This window comes from Perca fluviatilis, chromosome 2 (assembly GCF_010015445.1).
Source record: "Perca fluviatilis chromosome 2, GENO_Pfluv_1.0, whole genome shotgun sequence".
NCBI lineage: Eukaryota > Metazoa > Chordata > Actinopteri > Perciformes > Percidae > Perca > Perca fluviatilis.
The window spans coordinates 10,257,611-10,274,859 of NC_053113.1; the positions used below are offsets into that span (position 1 = coordinate 10,257,611).

At 40.3% G+C, this 17,249-nt stretch overlaps 1 protein-coding gene across 1 annotated transcript in view; it reads right to left on the minus strand.

Moving 5' to 3' along the window:
- Positions 1-17,249, minus strand: part of LOC120551206 (deleted in malignant brain tumors 1 protein-like) — an 85,048-nt gene continuing 67,799 nt past the window's right edge. The window contains exon 7 of the mRNA XM_039788453.1: positions 1-359. Coding sequence (XP_039644387.1) covers positions 1-359 — 359 coding nt within the window. The remainder of the gene's footprint in view (positions 360-17,249) is intronic.

The window sequence follows — 17,249 nt, forward strand, 5'->3', positions numbered from 1 at the left end:
TTAATTTAGGTTCTCAATAAAGTTACCTGCGAGAGTGAGATGGAGTGGCTGGCTCTCAGAAGAAAAGTTATGGGAGAAAACGTAGAGGTGATAAACACAGCGATACTCCCCTCGGTGGGTGGGATCTGCAGCAGAGAACAGGAAGTGGGCCGTGTGATTGACAGCTGGCAGGGTGTATGTCTTCTGTTCTGGGTCGGAGGTGTTGAAGATGAGCTGGAAGGAGCCTCCTGGGTACTGTGGCAGGATGGAGCAGCTGATAGTGAAGTTGGAGCCCATGAGCACTTGCAACCCCTGCTGCGTGGCCTCAGAAACCCCGTCAATGTGGGTAGAGAAGGAGATGTTTGGCTGAGCCAGCAAATCTGTGGACACAGTGGATGAAAAGTGTAGACCACATATCAAGAATATAAAATTCTACCATGATCATCTTTATTTGTTTTGTTAAAGTGATAAACACTGAGCAAAGTCAAATGTGTTTCATCCAGGTGCGGACATTGTAACATTAGGGGCTCAGCTCTAATCTGGGTAGGGGGCGCAGGAGTCCTTTTTAAAGCCATTTGATAAAAGAAAGCCTCAAACTCTGTAAATCATTTGAGGAAAAACATGAAAGTTGCCGAAGAAAAGAACCATGCTATAAAGCCTGTTTTATATCTAATTGTTCGCCAACTGTCTTCTTAAACCAGGACAAAACATCTCCTGTTACAAGAAAAGTGGCAAAAATGTTCTGTTACTATTTTGGAAGTTACATAACATACTGTAGATAATAGGGTAGGAATTGGAGTAAACAGCATCTTGAAACTAAGGCAATATTTCCTTTTTAACTGCTTTGACTGCAACCAGTATGAATGACCAGATAGATCGCAGCGACCATATATCATCTACACCATCCTGACTGTGCTGACCAGATAAGATGACAGGATTTGATTATTAGCAAAAGAAAGTGAAGGTTAAGAATGTGACAGTCACTGTTTAGGGTTACCTGAGCAGACCACCTCCAGGTTGATGGGGATGGTCAAGGAACTTGTTAACGATAAACACTCCCGTACTAGCCAATCAGACTGAACACAAGAATGAATGATCTCCCACACAGGTGTTTCTGAAGAGCTGCTGCTGATGTTTGTGGAAACAGCAGAACCACAGTCCATCCGTTTACACACTGCAGATGATAACTTCTGGACCCATTCAGAATCCCGTTCAATCAATGGTCTCCACTGTCCCTGGTGTTTCATCTCTGGTGTACCAACACAGGTACTGGCTCCTCCTGACAACCTGACATCAGGCTCTGAACAGAGACACCAGAATAATTCATAAAGTAAATGAAGTCATTTTTATAAATACATTTGGTAACACTTTATTTGAAGGGTGTGCATAAGAGTGACATGACACCATCATGAACATGAATTGTCATCAGGTCAATTATGACAGACCCAACAATTCCTACAAGAACAAGCATTTGGTATGAAAGACTTCCTTTTAACAGCCAGGAACCTCAGACAGAACCTGTCTCTTGGTGGGCGGCCATCTGCCTCGACCGGTTAGAGAGAAAGAGATTTAGAAATATCACTCATAATAATTATATCAGTGGGTATAGTGGAGTAGCACAAAAAAGAGTGGCAATTACAGTAACAGTAAAGGTATTAGAACTAGAACTAATAATGATAGCAGTAGTATTGCAGGGCATAGCAGGCCGTCAAGCAGGACCACGGCAGAAGCTGCAAACATGGTCCGGGTGCCACCACAATCCAAGGAAATCTGCGAGGCGAGACAGCACAAGGGCTCCAGGCAAGAAGCTTAGTTAGTACCATGCATTAATGGGACATGAATGCACACAGATGGAAAGAGAGGAGGAGAGAGGAGCTCAGTGCATAGACGTAATTCAAAACTGTCCAGTGCAGCAGAAAAGTCATATTTTACCGAATGACACCTAATCACAGTCAATCATTCATAAAGATTTGTTCATGGTAATGACCCGGTGTCATGTCAGTCTTTTACACACTTCAAAAATGTAACTACTTTTTTCGTGTAAAAAGTAGTGTAACTCTACTACTGAACATTTGGTCATGAAACGGAGTTCCTTTTTCAATTTGGAGTTACTTTTCCCAGGGACAGATTTGACAGCAGTGCTGCCTTCTCAGCTGCGCATTCACAAGCTCCACATGGGACATGATGGAGGCTGGTAGCATAGCCAAAGCTAACTTTTGAGAGCATTTTAAGCTTTGTGGCTTTTTGCTGGATGGCACTCTGAGCCAGGCAGACACAAAGCTGACAACCTCACAGATGGATGCGGTGGAGATGGCCTCATACATACACGCAGCGGACCGCTGTGGACTTGACATGCAAGGATTTCCAGAAAAGAGGCTGCATGTGTCTACGACAATGCATGGACCACCGTGGCCGCGTAACTGGTACAAGTCGTTACAGACATTACATACACTAACACCGACGCCGATGACCTGCCGATGTGCATTTAACCCGCGCTGGACTCGTTCATAATGAATCAGCCGTCACACTGTGAGTAGAAAATCCAGTCTGCAGTGTAGTTAAGACACTTCACTGATAAACCATATTACATATTATTTATATATACAATAACGTCTTGTATAATTAACTTCAGTCTCTGCCAGAGACGCCTGCTTTTAAAAGTAACGTAAAAGTAAGGAGTTTAGGAAAAGGGCGTGTATGTTGACACAAAGTCATGATGCCACGTTGCAACCACCAAATCTCCGGCTTTGGGAACTTTTTCTTCAAAGTTTTTTTCAACTCAAGGTGTTCAAGGCACTCCTGCAAAAATGCAAGGTGCGTAGAGCTGAAGCCCAAGGCTGATAAAACGTGCTCTGGCTAATTGGGGCCTTGTGTCGCCCAACCAGAACATAAAATGTCCAACGTATCAGGCCGCTCATGAACCATACAGCTGTAGGTAACACATACACTGCTGCTGTATCAAAGCGCTGTGGACTGCTTAGGGAAAAGGTCGGGGTGGATAGGTGGGACATAAAACACAGCTCTTTCATATTCGTATTGAACAGCCAAATCTGATTCAGCTGACTTAATTCTGAGTCTGGTACATCCAGGTGTAGTTCTTCATTGCTGGCTAAATAAGATAACTTACTCAAGGCTGCCTTTTCATTTCCCATAAACCTATGCATTGCTGCTTGCATCTGCAACCATGTGGCACTGTCAGATGGAATGTAAAACTAAGCTCTTATTCTTGATGACTTCTCCTGGATCTACAGTACCTTGGATGTTACATCGTTTGGATGTGCTTTGAACAAAAGCATCTGTAAAATGTAAATTTAAGTGAAAAGACTGAGATTACAGTTATAGCTGAAGTGTTGGCTGGTGTGGTGTTACCTGCGCAGATGATCTCCAGGTTGAAACTGGAAGTGTAAGACTTTGTTAATATACACTCCCTAACTGCAGACTTGGATTGAAGACAAGTTGAGCTAATCCTCCATATTTCTGTATTGAAATCCATCTCTTTCCACCCTGTTGAAACAGCAGAGCCGCAGTCAAGATGTCTACACACTACATCTGCTGCCTTAAGATTCCAGGCTGAATGATCATCAACATCCACTTTACTCCACTCTCCATCTTTCTTCATCTCCAGTCCACCGGCACAGCGACTGGATCCTCTTGCTAACTGGAAATTATCGGGATCTGGGCAGACATGAGTAATTGGTAAAAATAGATCATTTCTGATTTATCTAAATAGAAACTCTAATCAAAGCTACAGCTCTTCTTCTACCTGAGCAGGTGAGTCCAACAGCTTTGCCAGAAGAGCAGGTGTTTCTATCTGAGCTGTCACAGTCCACCATAGCAGACTCATGGCCTCTACACTGGAACTCTTTGGTCCACACTGGAGACTCCATGTCTCCATAGAGCGCCCCCTCGAGGACTGAAGGACCCCCACAGCCAAGCTCCCTGCAGACCACCTCTGTATCCTGCAGGTCAAATACATCTTCACACACTGAGGACCACGACTGGGTAGACTGGTTAGTCTTCACCTCCAGTCTGCCTGAACACAAACTAGTCCTATTCACCAGCCTGACAGAGTCTAGAGAAGAGAGAGAGACAGAGAAAGAGAAAGAAAGACAGAAAAACATGCAGACAAAGAAGTAAAGTGTATAAAAGTATGGCATTCCAAAATAACACTAACACCTTACAATACAATAGCTCTGCCAGGTCTGTGTTTTTGTTATTCTTGCTAGGCAACCACCAAATCTCTGGCTTTGGACCCATTTGCTCTCTGGGTTGAAGTTTTCTCAACCCAAAGCGTTCAGGGCACTTCTGCAAAAATGCAAGTCGCATAGAGCAGAAAAATATGAGGCACAACGCTTCACTTTTCTTGAAAAAGCTGCCCAAGGCTGATAAAACGTGCTCTGTCTGATCGGGGCCTTATGTCGCCCGACCAAAACATGAAAAACATAAAACGTATCAGGCCGCTCATGAACCATACAGCTGTAGGTAACACACTGCTGCTGTATGGTTGCTGCTGTATCAAAGTGCTGTGGACTGCTTATGGAAAAGGTCGGGGTAGATGGGTGGGTCATAAAACACCACACTGATCTCATGAAATGGCGTATGTATGACACGCCAATTTGTATGGTACTATTTGCGTGTTATCAAGACACCACACACCACATGCGTGTGACATTGGTCACCATCGTGTTTTTGTCATTGTTTGTTCGTTTATTTGTGTTACCAAAGCCTTACCCTTTTCCTAAACCCAACTTTTTTTTACACACTTGATGTTGTTCTCGCGATAGCACGGCACGTTCTCGCGATAAAACTTTACATCCGCTGTATACAGCGTAGAAATACACGCGGATGGCTGAAAAATGCCTACAGATAACATGCATTTGGCTTCAGGAAAATGCCGTGTATGTTTACGCGAAGTCATGATGCCACGCTGTAAAACACAGCGCTTTCATATTCGTATTGAACAGCCAAAACTGATTCAGCTGACTTAATTCTTACTCTGGTACATACAGCCGTAGTTCTCCTTTGCTGGCTGAATAAGATAACTTCCTCAATGCGGCCATGTGGCACTGTCAGATGGAATGTAAAACTAAGCTCTTATTCTTGATGACATCTCCTGGATCTACTTTAACTTGGATGATACCTCGTTTGGACGTGCTTTGAACAAAAGCATCTGTGAAATGTAAATTCAAGTGAAAAGACTGAGATTACAGTTATAAGTGTTGGCTGGTGTGGTGTTACCTGAGCAGATGATCTCCAGGTTGGAATGGGAAGGGTAAGACTTTGTTGATATACACTCCCTAACTGCAGACTTGGATTGAATACAAGTTAAGCTAATCCACCATATTTCTGTGTTGAATTCCATCTCTTTCCACCCTGTTGAAATAGCAGAGCCGCAGTCAAGTTGTCTACACACTACATCTGCTGCCTTTAGATTCCAGGCAGAATCTTTAACATCCACTTTACTCCACTTTCCTTCTTTCTTTATCTCCAGTTCACCGGCACAGCAACTGGATCCTCTCACCAACTGGAAATTATCGGACTCTGAAGAGACAAGAGTAATTGGTAAAAATAGGTCATGCCACATTTATCAAAATAAAAACTCAAATCAAAGCTACAGCTCCTCTACTCTACCTGAGCAGGTGAGTCCAGCAGCTTTGCCAGAAGAGCAGGTGTGTCTATCTGAGCTCTCACAGTCTAGCAGAGCAGACTCATGGCCTCTACACTGGAACTCTTTGGTCCACACTGGAGCCTCCATGTCTCCATAGAGGACTGAAGGAGCCCCACAGCCCAGCTCCCTGCAGACCACCTCTGCATCCAGGAGGTCAAAGTCATCTTCACACACTGAGGACCACGTCTGGGTAGACTGGTTAGACTTCACCTCCAGTCTGCCTGAACACAGACTAGTCCCATTCACCAGCCTGACAGAGTCTGGAGAAGAGAGAGAGACAGACAGAGAAAGACAGAAAAACATGCAAACAGAGAATTAAAGTGTATAAAAGTATATTGCATTGGCAAAACAACACTGACACATTACAATACAATGAAGACAAACAGCAATTAGACGGTGGGCACTCTGAGTTGAAGTTTTTTTAACTCAAGGCGTTCAGGGAACTCCTGCAAAAATGGACGGCATGTAGAGCAGAAAAATATGAGGCACTCAGCAACATAAAAGCAGCGAGCAAAACACGCCACTCTCATTGAAAACAATTACAAAAAGCCGCCCAAGTGCTCTCTGTCTGATTAGAGCCTTATGTTGCCAAACCAGAAGTATTCGTATATATAGCTACAAAACGTTAGGCACTGTTATTTTCTATATATTCCACGTTTTTTTCACTGTATGCTCAAAATCAAAGGTTCTCTAAGCGATGTCACGCGTTTTTTAGGCTACAACATTGTTTGTCACATACAGCAAACATCTCCTCACTATCTGCTAGCTGCCTGTCCCCTGAACACACTGTAAAAAAAAGTGGTCTCTGAAGACAGCCCAGGTTCCATAAACAGTGACAAAAACAAACTGTGCCAACCTGCACCACGAAACATAACCAGTGTTCCAGCCAATAACCGATAAGGAGTTGGTTGAGTCATCACCCCAGCAGTGTTAGCACGTAGGATACTTCCACAATATGCGTTCATGACTCAACCAACTCCTTGTTTGCTGTTTACTTGTGACAAAAATATGTGTAGCCTAAAAAATGCGTGAAATCGCTTAGAGCAGTGGTTCCCAACCTTTTTTCCTTGGCGTCCCCCCTACTCATGTCTAAGAAAAGCTGAGCCCCCCACCCCGAAACCGAAGTTGAGGTAACTCTCGAGATAAAGCCTTACTTTCTTTTTTGATACAGAGGAGTTATCAGCACTTTCACGTTTCTCCGCCATGTTTCATTCATAAAATAGTATTGCCGTGGCGGCAGAAAAAACGAGGATGATAGCAGCTAGCAGCTAGCAGCTGACCTGATGACAGCAAGGGCCACAGGTTAAGAGGTCCCAGAGGTTTGGCATACTAAGCACTACAATTTCAAGCGAGAACAAAAATATATAGTTTTCATTCAGACTTTTGTATACTTTATATATTGTAGTGTATTATCATAATTTATTTAACATGTGCACATTTTTTTTTTTACCTCAACCTCAAACCAGATAAAGACTTGCGCCGTGATCTTTGCGCCCCCTGATTGGGAACCACTGGCTTAGAGCACCTTTACCTGTATAAAACCGCGCTTTGATGTTGGGAAGCGGAGATCGCACTAATGGGAAAACAAGACTTTCACACAGGTAATGCGTGTTCCTTGGGAGTGTTTTAATCCAAACCATGATCCTTTTCCTTAATTGGGGCAACATTTCCGAGATAGTTCAGGCAAACATCAAATTTTTATTTATTTTTTTATTTAACCTTTATTTAACCAGGAAGAAACTCGTTGAGATTAAAAATCTATTTTTCAAGAGTGTCCTGGCCAAGGCAGGCAGCAGTACAACCACACATACATGCCAATACAAAATACACAAAAACACTAAGAACATAAAACAACTGAAACAGCAAATCCCTCAGAGTCAACCAGAATATACCACTGTGATATAGATCACAGTGGTGAGTGAGGGCTTTCATACTAGTGATGAACCTCAAGGCTCCATGGTGTACAGTGTCCAGTGCATGTAAACCTTTAGAGGAAGCATGCATGTATAAAACATCACCATAGTCAAGTACAGACATAAAAGTGGCATTGACCAGCCTCTGTCTAGATTTGAACGAGAGGCAGGATTTGATTCTGAAATAAAACCCTAATTTAAGTTTAAATAATTCTTCCAAAACAGTAACACATATTCTCTCCCAACAGGAACATTTAGTCAATCATAGCACAATGTCATACAAAACACTAACATCCCATGGAATTACAGAAACTGCATTATTTTATGTGTCACTCAGGCCTGCCCTTATACAACAGACAAAAGTGATTGTTTTGATCATATATTGTGTTTTGCACTGCAGTTTCTGTTGAACCCTCTCTATATTTTTTTTTTTTTGTTGGGTTTAGTAAAAAAATTTGGGCCTTTCCGCCTTTATTTGACAGGACAACTAGGTGAGAAAGGGGAGAGAGAGAGAGGTGGAAGACATGCAGAAAATTGTCACAAGTCAGATTTGAACCCTGGACCTCTGCATCGAGGCATAAATCTCCACCTATATGTACGCCTGCTCTACCCACTGATCCAACCCGGCCACCAATTTGTTTCTTTTACTGCAGAAATTCAATACAAAAAATGAATGACCCATCTCAGAGTAGCTTTATAGAATTTGTGAAAGCTAAAGCTTTATTAAGTTTGTGAAAAAAAGGAGACAGATACAGAATTGTCCTGGTGCTCCTCTTAAATTTTTGTTATTTTCCGTGTTGATCTACAGTACATTGTTCAAATAGGTGCTGCTTTACTGTACTACCATATGATCATGCAATTGAAAGAACCTCAACACCTTAGTGTGTTTCCTAGAAGGGAATCAGCTGTGATTGATCTATTTGCATAACTTCAATCATCTTTTTCTCAATAAATGCATGTATAAAATGCATATTATGGATATATTTGTGTTTCAATTTACAATATGATCAGCTGTGCACTTTGACTTTAGCCTATAAGTTAGGTTTAGAACATGTTGTTATCTGTTCTGACATGCAGTGTGAAGGCATTTGTAAATTTGGCAGTAAAGATCCATTGCTTTGGTTTTGGTGGAGCTTGTGTGTAAAAGAAGTTCAAGCATTTTAAATTTGTGTTAACTTTATGCATTTTGTGTCAAAGCAACAAGAAATGTGTTAATTGTATAGCATTCACAGACAGATGTTGTGCTAACTGTGTTAAGGGTTTAGGAAAGTTGTTAAAAGTATTGAAAAAAGTGTCATAGCTATCGTGAAAAACTGTAAGCTGCTCGTCAACTGCACTGCTGCCCCTGCTCCCGTATTGCTGGCTGCTCTGTAAACCCCACCACCACCCCAGCATCCACCTGCAGGCTTCGGCCAGGGGGAAACTACTTTATCATCACTCCCAATATCTCATGTAAACATAATCTGCAGAGAGTGATAAGGTCGGAGTCTGGATGCCAAACACAATATTCTGCTGTTATAATAAAACATTTCAATCATGAGTTGTCCGACTGAGTCATTTTGGGGCGTAAACTTAACTCTTTGTTTTGGTGCCTAAAATTAACCGTCATCGCCGCATGATGCCCACTTTTGTCGATATTTTTCCTTACCACTTGTGTTGTCTTCCCGTGCAACTTTTTTTTTTTTTCTGGGTCAAAATTAAAACTTTTTTTTCAACGTTTTGGACGTATTTTTCAACACTTTTGTTGCTTTTCTGCCAATGTTTTTGTAACTTTTTGCCAACGTTTTTTTATGCAACTTTTTATGTTTTTGTGTGTTATTTCCCCTCGTTTTTGAAGCTATTCCCGACATTTTTGTCACTATTTTCAACGTTCTTTTATAAAAAAAAAAAAAGTCAAATGCTATGAAATTGAATAAAACTTGTGAATAGCGTTGTATGAAACCATCCACGTTATTTCTTTTGAAAATTTGGTTGAAAAAAAAAACAAATTTCTGATATAATAGAAACTTTTTGAAAATCAGTCAAATTTGACCCGAGGACAACAGGAGGGTTAATTGGGGCGATGTTTCCGAGCTAGTTCAGGCAGGCAACACGATCTGCACCGCTGTATAGACATGTGGCGCTTTATTTAAGCTGCTCGTCAACGGCACATTTGTGTTTTTGTGATTGTTGTTACCTGAGCAGATGATCTCCAAACTGGTAGGAAAAATCCGGGACCTTTTAGTTAAACATTTCTTCAGTCTAGATCCAGACTCTAGACAGGAAGATGTAATTCTGCTAGAAGGGTTTGAACGTCTTTTTGGTGAAGCTCGAACCACAGAGCCAAAGTCCAGATGTCTGCAAACTACGTCTGCTAACTTCAGGTCCCATTCTCGGTCATCCACTTCTGACCACTCTCCCTGGCGCTTCACCTGTAGCACACCAGAACAGCGGCTGGATCCTCCCAACAACCGGATATCATCAATATCTGAACACAGGTTAGAGAGAAATTAGTACAGAGAAATATTTTACACATCTATTACATGAGACAGGTAAGTAGGAGAGGGACGAGTAGGTCAAAGGTTTAAAAGAAACTCCTGCATACTGTTTAACTTGCAACGATAACATTAATAACTGGTAATGTTTCTGTATTAAACCTAGATCTAAAACCTTTTTAAATGTATCTTTGCAATGCAGACAGTGTGCAGGAGTTTCTTTGCAATGAGAGAGTAATTAGTCAAATATTCTCCTGTGTAATTCTTCATTTAAATCTAGTTTTACCTTTTCCCTGTGTCTGGAAACCTGGGAGGAATCCTAAAAAAAAACACACATAAATAAATGAAAAATGTGCCCTGCTCTGGACAGGTCAGGCAGAAAGGTTCTTTACTGTTTCTACAGTTATTATTCAAATAAGCCATCAAAACACAAACTGACGGTTTAAAACCTGCTTACACGATAATTTCTACAGCCATAAGAGTTTTACAGCTAACAATAAACCCAATTGTCGGTCGCTATGAGCTGCTCACACAATCTGTCTGGGTCAGTAGGGAGTTTGTATTCAGATCCTTAAAGTGCTCATATTATGCTTTTTGGCTTTTCCTTTTCCTTTATTGTGTTATATATATTTTTTGTGCACGTTATAGGTTTACAAAGTGAAAAAGCCCAAAGTCCACCCCAAAGGGACTTACCATCTCCAACAGAAAACACGAGCATTATACTTTCCTTCTGACTGGCTAGTAGTCCTTACCTAGGTACTGTCAGGGCTCGCCCTCATACTCTGCGTCTGACTGGCCAGTAGTCCTTACCTAGGTACTGTCAGGGCACACCCTGAAACTCTACTTCTGACTGGCTAGTAGTCCTTACCTAGAAATGAGCATGTGCGGCTCCTAACAACGATGGAACAGCTCTTTATAAGATAATATTCAGATGTTGTGTTCATATAATGTTCTAATACCCCAAGTCCCAAGTAGACAAAAATTAAATGAATGCAAGTGTAATTTAAATATAAGATAATGTAGAAATTAGATAAACTCTAGCCGATATCATTAAGGCGTAATTATAAAGTAAAGATGATTAAATATTTCAGAATTGCATTATGCCGGTTTTAAGATTTTGTTCCTAAAAAAATATGAAATTTAAAAACAGAATTTTAAAAAGCTTGAAACATATTTTGGGGTACTTCTACAATCAACCACATGAGTTATTAAGTCAGCTATTCTATAAATCAACTGTAAGGAATAATGACTTGATGTGGGGGGGTCTGGGTCATCCCCCAGAAAATTTTGAGCATTGAACTCTTCATTTCCTGCATTTTGGTGAATTTGTATGCACATATTTCTACCTTTTTCTGAATCAATTTATACTGGAATTATCTTTATGTAAAGGGAAACATAGATTACAATCCAAATATAAAAACATAATGGAATATATGGCAGTAAGGCTCTCAGGCATTCTGTATTGCTGTCATCTATGTATTCTCCTGTGGATCGACTTTTCTAATTATATCTGAGTCAGCACACATGTAGCCTATAGGCATCATTTACTCTTTCCTCCTCTTTTGCATCTTTTGTTGAATAAGTAACCTCCTTAAATGTGCATATGACAATTATTAACCTCAATGATACATTAATTCATTTTAATGAATTAATAAACCGTGTTTGAGCAAGATTTCTGCTCATGTCCAAAACTTTGTGCACATTCAAAATATATCTGTGTTCTCTGTGATTTGGAGGAGTCGTAATATTTTGAGAAAAATTAAGTGATAATAGGCTATTACAAGAACAAAGTCACTAAATTTCAGGAAATAATCTACCTGCACCATAGTCTGCTGTGCGTTACGTGATTTCTCTGCTGATACGGTAGATCTCAGACCTTCTGACAGACTAAGAGCCCCTTTTGAGACTCTGGTCTCTGAATGAGACAACGTTTAGGGAAGTGGCTTTACGCTGCCCTACGTCAGAGGTGGAAAACTGAAACTACTGCAGAAATACACGGAGCACAAACGCGACACATCTGCTGCAGCATGCCCACAGCAGAGCGTGTCCTTTATAAATAAACCTGAAGCTGCGCAGACCACAGAAGGCGCGCTGCTCATCTCTATTTTTACAGCGAGAGTGGACACTAAGCGACACACAGGTCTGCTTCAGAGCTCCGTGTGTTTGAGTCTGAACCATATGCAGTATGTGCAAAGCCAATGCACAATGAAATAAGGCAATTTATGGGCTGAAGCCGCTTCTGCTAATATGGTTATATATATATATATATATGTATATATGTTTTCGTTATACTGTGAGTTTAGTTTTCATGGTGGATTTAGAGAGAAGCAGCCAACGAGGTATGTTGTTTTGTATTTTTGTATTTTACTTTGGTGAATGGTTTATGTTTTGAATAGGACGCTAATATGGTCTAGATGTTTTCGTTATACTCTGTGTTTAGTTTAACGGTGGATTTAGAGAGAACTTTCAAATAAACTAGTAGCAACAGAAACACTTGCAAGGGAGTTATATATAGGCCTAGTCAACATTTAGTCTTTCCAGCTGTAACCACCAGGGCTCAGTACTAGACTAGTATTTGTGTGTGTCTGTGTTTTTAGCTTAAGTTTCTAGGTTAACGGTGAGTAATAAGCACATCACAGTCAGAAAGCAGCGTCAGTTAAGAAAGGGTAACACCTGCACACTTTTCCAAGCAAAAAAAGTTTACTGACATTTAAATCCTACTTAGATCTTCAGCAGAGCAGAACGGCCGGCTGCAGCAGGTCGAAAGAACAAGAGCCCACTATTGCTTAGTTACCTATGTGCATGCGTGATGGCTGTTGAACTCTTGAGCTGCAGCTCTGCTGGCTCAGCTGTAGTGTCAGGTTACAGCCTGCTGCTACATAGTCATTACTAAGGACATAACAACGGCAAATGTTTTGTAATATTGGATTGTATGAGTTCGACAATTGAGTAGTGTGGACTTCACCGGAAAACAGGAAATAAACAGAGGTATGGATTAACACAACTTTTATGCCTTTCTGTCACATCTACTGCAGTCAGTTTTGCTGTGTTCCCTCAGTAGGAATCACTACACATTGGTAGGCACCTGTAATGACATTTCAAACATGTTTAGAGGCTAAAAACACATTTAAAACTTGCCCTGTTTAAGCCTGGTGGGTGCTAACTCTAGCAGGAGGATAACATGGTGTAGGCAGCACCGATTGTTTGTTTTTCTTGCTACTGACAGCACTCCAAACAACAGAGCTATGTGTTGAAATCGACCAGAATTCTCCTTTAACTAATCAAAGTATATGAAAAAGAAAAAGCACATAAAAAACAATAATCCACAGTTGTGTTGTGTGGGCAGCTGTACTGTAGTTAAACAGGTTGAAGTCCTACCTGAGCTCCAAAGCAACATGAACAGCATCAGTACATGACCCATGTCCAGTTGGTGTGTCACCTTCCACTCTATCGTCTTCATGTACTGTCTCTTGATCTTATATGTGTCTTTCAGCTCTCCTCGGATGTGCAGTTTCCTCTCTTAGTTCCTCATCAGGTTCCGTGTGTTTTCTCCATTTGCCAACATATTTCAACTTATTTCAGGGAGAATCAAACTACTCTGGACTGATTGTTCCAAGTAGCCTTACCAAAATGGCTCAGGATGCTGCAAATGCTGGTAGTCCCTCTACATAATATGAAAAAGGCTGGTAGATTTAAGACACAACATAATAACTTAGTATCGAATGAATCAGATTTAAATGTATCTGTTAGTGTCTGGATGATGTTCACATTGTTAGGTCTAAGGGCATTTACTTGATTTGACATACAGTATTATTCGAATTTGCATATAACCTGAACCCCATGTTTGTCATGTCAACATTTTCAGAACAAACTCAGCTTTCTGTATAGTGTGGCCCAAATCTCTCCTAGAGCAATGTGTAAAGAGATCATTTGGCCCTAAAGCTGGAAGGTGAATCGTTAGCTTGATTGATATTGATATTCTTCAAATCTCTTGTAAAAAAAATGTGGGCAAATTGTCACCAATTATACACAGAGAGGCAGATGATGAGCGTCACAAGTTTTCTTCCCTGATTCCTTATTCGCTGTGGTAGCACAATGATCTCACAATTTTAAAAAGAGTGACACAAAAGTGGAGATTCTTCCTATTCCAGCAATACCTAAACCACATTCTGTGAAGTATTATCACTGAAATATTAAAGCTTTAGTTGTAACTTTTTCATATTAATGAACGTCCGTTTCATTCAAGCTTTTGCCAAATGAGTTGCTACAAAGCTAATTAAGACTATCAGCTCCACACAACTCTCTCTGTATTTCTCAGTATGACTATGTTCAGAAGATTGTGGTGTCTGGCGATCTTCCCGCGCAGAAACTCAAGCTAATAACCTCTTCTAAAGAGTTTTTTATTCTTCTGTGTCCTCCTTAACCCTTGTGTGGTCTTTCGGGTCCCAGTGACCCGAAGGACCACACAAGGATTATGTACTTCCCTTTACTTTGTTGAGAATTGCTCTCTAAACCCTGTTTGTGTAAAGTAAGTAAGTAAAGTTTATTTCTAGAACACATTTAAACACAGTTTATGCTGACCAAAATGCTGTACAAACAAGAACTATGGTGCTGTATTAACCCTTGTTTAGAGAGCAATTCTCAACAAAGTAAACGGAAGTACATAATCCTTGTGTTGTCCTTCGGGTCACTGGGACCCGAAGGACAACACAAGGGTTAAGAATAAAAACCAGATGTGTTTGATTGGTGATTGAATTGATTGGTTTAAAGAAATGCCAATAAACCAGAGCACATTTTTCTCCCATCCCAGAATGCTGTGTGGACTAGCCAGACCCTCCTCCACAGCGCAGCGGAGGAGGGTCTAGCCAGACCCTCCTCCACGTAAAACGGTTATGTTAGACTATGCTAGCAGCTAGCACAGGCTATTTCTATTACTCAACAGTTTGCTTGTTTCTGTCTCACTCTCCCCATTGCCAACACAGTATCAAACCTTAGCTATTTGTGTGCTGGGAGGGCATATAGAAAACGGCTGGGATAAAATATCTAAACACTTTCATCGGGAGAGAAACTGAATGTAAACACAGAGCACACACAGACAGGATGAATACATATTATACATATATATACATATTATTAAGGACTCATCTCCAGCCAGCTGTTGGAAAACTCTACGAAACTGTTTGTCCTCTTCGGTGTCGTGAGACTCGGCGAAGTTCAAAGGTCTGCGGGGAGTGGGCTGCAGACACACAAGATGAGATCAAACTTAGTCTGTTCACACACAAAGTTTTCTTACATCTTCTGCTCCAACATTATAAACACAAATGTAAAAAAATATCTGGATGGTCAGCCAACAACATCTGACACACCTTTCTGTCAAACACACAGACACACACACACACACACACACACACACACACACACACACACACACACACACACACACACACACACACACACACACACACAAAGAGCTACTGTTAGGTCACACACATTCCTCGGTCTAACTGCATTTAGACATTCAGCGTGTGTGTTTTCTTAGGAAATCTTCCACTGCGAGAAATCGGAGTATTGCCAAACAGAGACTGAATAAAAACGTCATTTATGAAGAGTTTAACAGTTTAGGGGTTGGGACGCAACGCAGGGACACAAACGGATTTCAGTGGAGTCCAAAATATCTTTTTCTCTTCAAACAACATCCATAGCAACTGTTACATACTTATCATTTCAATATGCATCTTACACATTACTTTGTACTACTACTTTGTGCACTTCACATCCCACTCCATGTGCACTTGTCTTGAAACTATGTCTTATTTGTATATTAGTATTTTTGTATATTATGTTGATATGTGCCTATATGTATATTGTTGTCTCTATTGTACAGTTATGTGTCTATATTACTATTTGTCTACTGAATGTTAACTAATACATGTCTATTTGTTGAATGTATGGAGAAGTAAGTATACTTGGCCAATAAATCTGATTCTGATTCAAATTGTCTGTTTACTACAAAGTTACATTTCAAAACAGTGTATTTTTATTGGCATTTTTATTTTATTTTGGGTGTACAAAAAAATTAATGACTGACTATTAAGAACGTACATCTTACATGTGCAATAGCTATTATTTCTTCACTGCTGCTACTTCTATTCACTCACTTTACGTTATGCGTGTGTGCGTACACACTGAGGTGGGATTAAATAAGTTTATACTTCTTCCCAGTTCTCCATTTTCGGATATGTTAACAGATCGTCAAGTGTTTACAAGTTGTTGTTATTATTAATTTATTGTCTTGTTATTTGCTGTTATTGGTTTGTTTTGTTTTATTTCTCGTCTGCTGTTCTGTTCTTTACATATTCATAGTCAATCAATCAATGTTTGTACTTCATTTACATTTACACTGCCCTACAATATAATTTTTACACTGCAGTGTTTTAGAAACAATCTATCTTTTATTTTTTATGAAGTTTTGCCACAGGTGTTATAGAAATTGTGTCACCTTTTAGGCATTAGGCATTGTATTGTACAGGCCTTTATTTTGTACAAGCTTTTATTTTGAAATGGTTCATGCCTAAGGAGTTCCAGGATCAGGGGTTAGTTTCCTGTTAGTGGTTAGAGAAAGATGGTAGAATCAGCCAACATACTTTAGTCATCCATTGCAATCCACATCGTAAAAGCTGCAGAAGCAATGTTGTTGTTGATAATTTCATTGTTGTAATTATAATGTAAATGTTAAGATGCATATTTACAGTAAAAGGCATTTGATGACTGTAATTAAAAACGTTTTATTTACATATATTTACATAGGATTAAACAATTTTGTATCTTGTGTTTCATTACAGTTTTCACTCTTCTGTCTGTGACATAATGTAAAGGGCCACAATAAACAGCTTAAGAAGCTTACTACGACTCAACTGTTAATTTTCAGGAAGAGTTTAGCTAGTTGAATAGCTGCAGTTGCTACACTGTAGCGAAGACAACATACAAATAATTACAAATACCCACAAACCTTACATACCCCAAATGAGTGTATGAGACATGTACCATACTAGCCTAGAAATCTAGACCCTAGTGGCAGCAAATTTAATTTGCAGCCAGGGTCAGTCTAGGCACTCTCCGTTGGCTTGCGAGCTGGAAAAAAAACATTTTGGTCAGGCCAATCACATCATGTATAGGCGGGCTTATGTCTTCCGGAAGACTTGGAGTTAAGCTTTT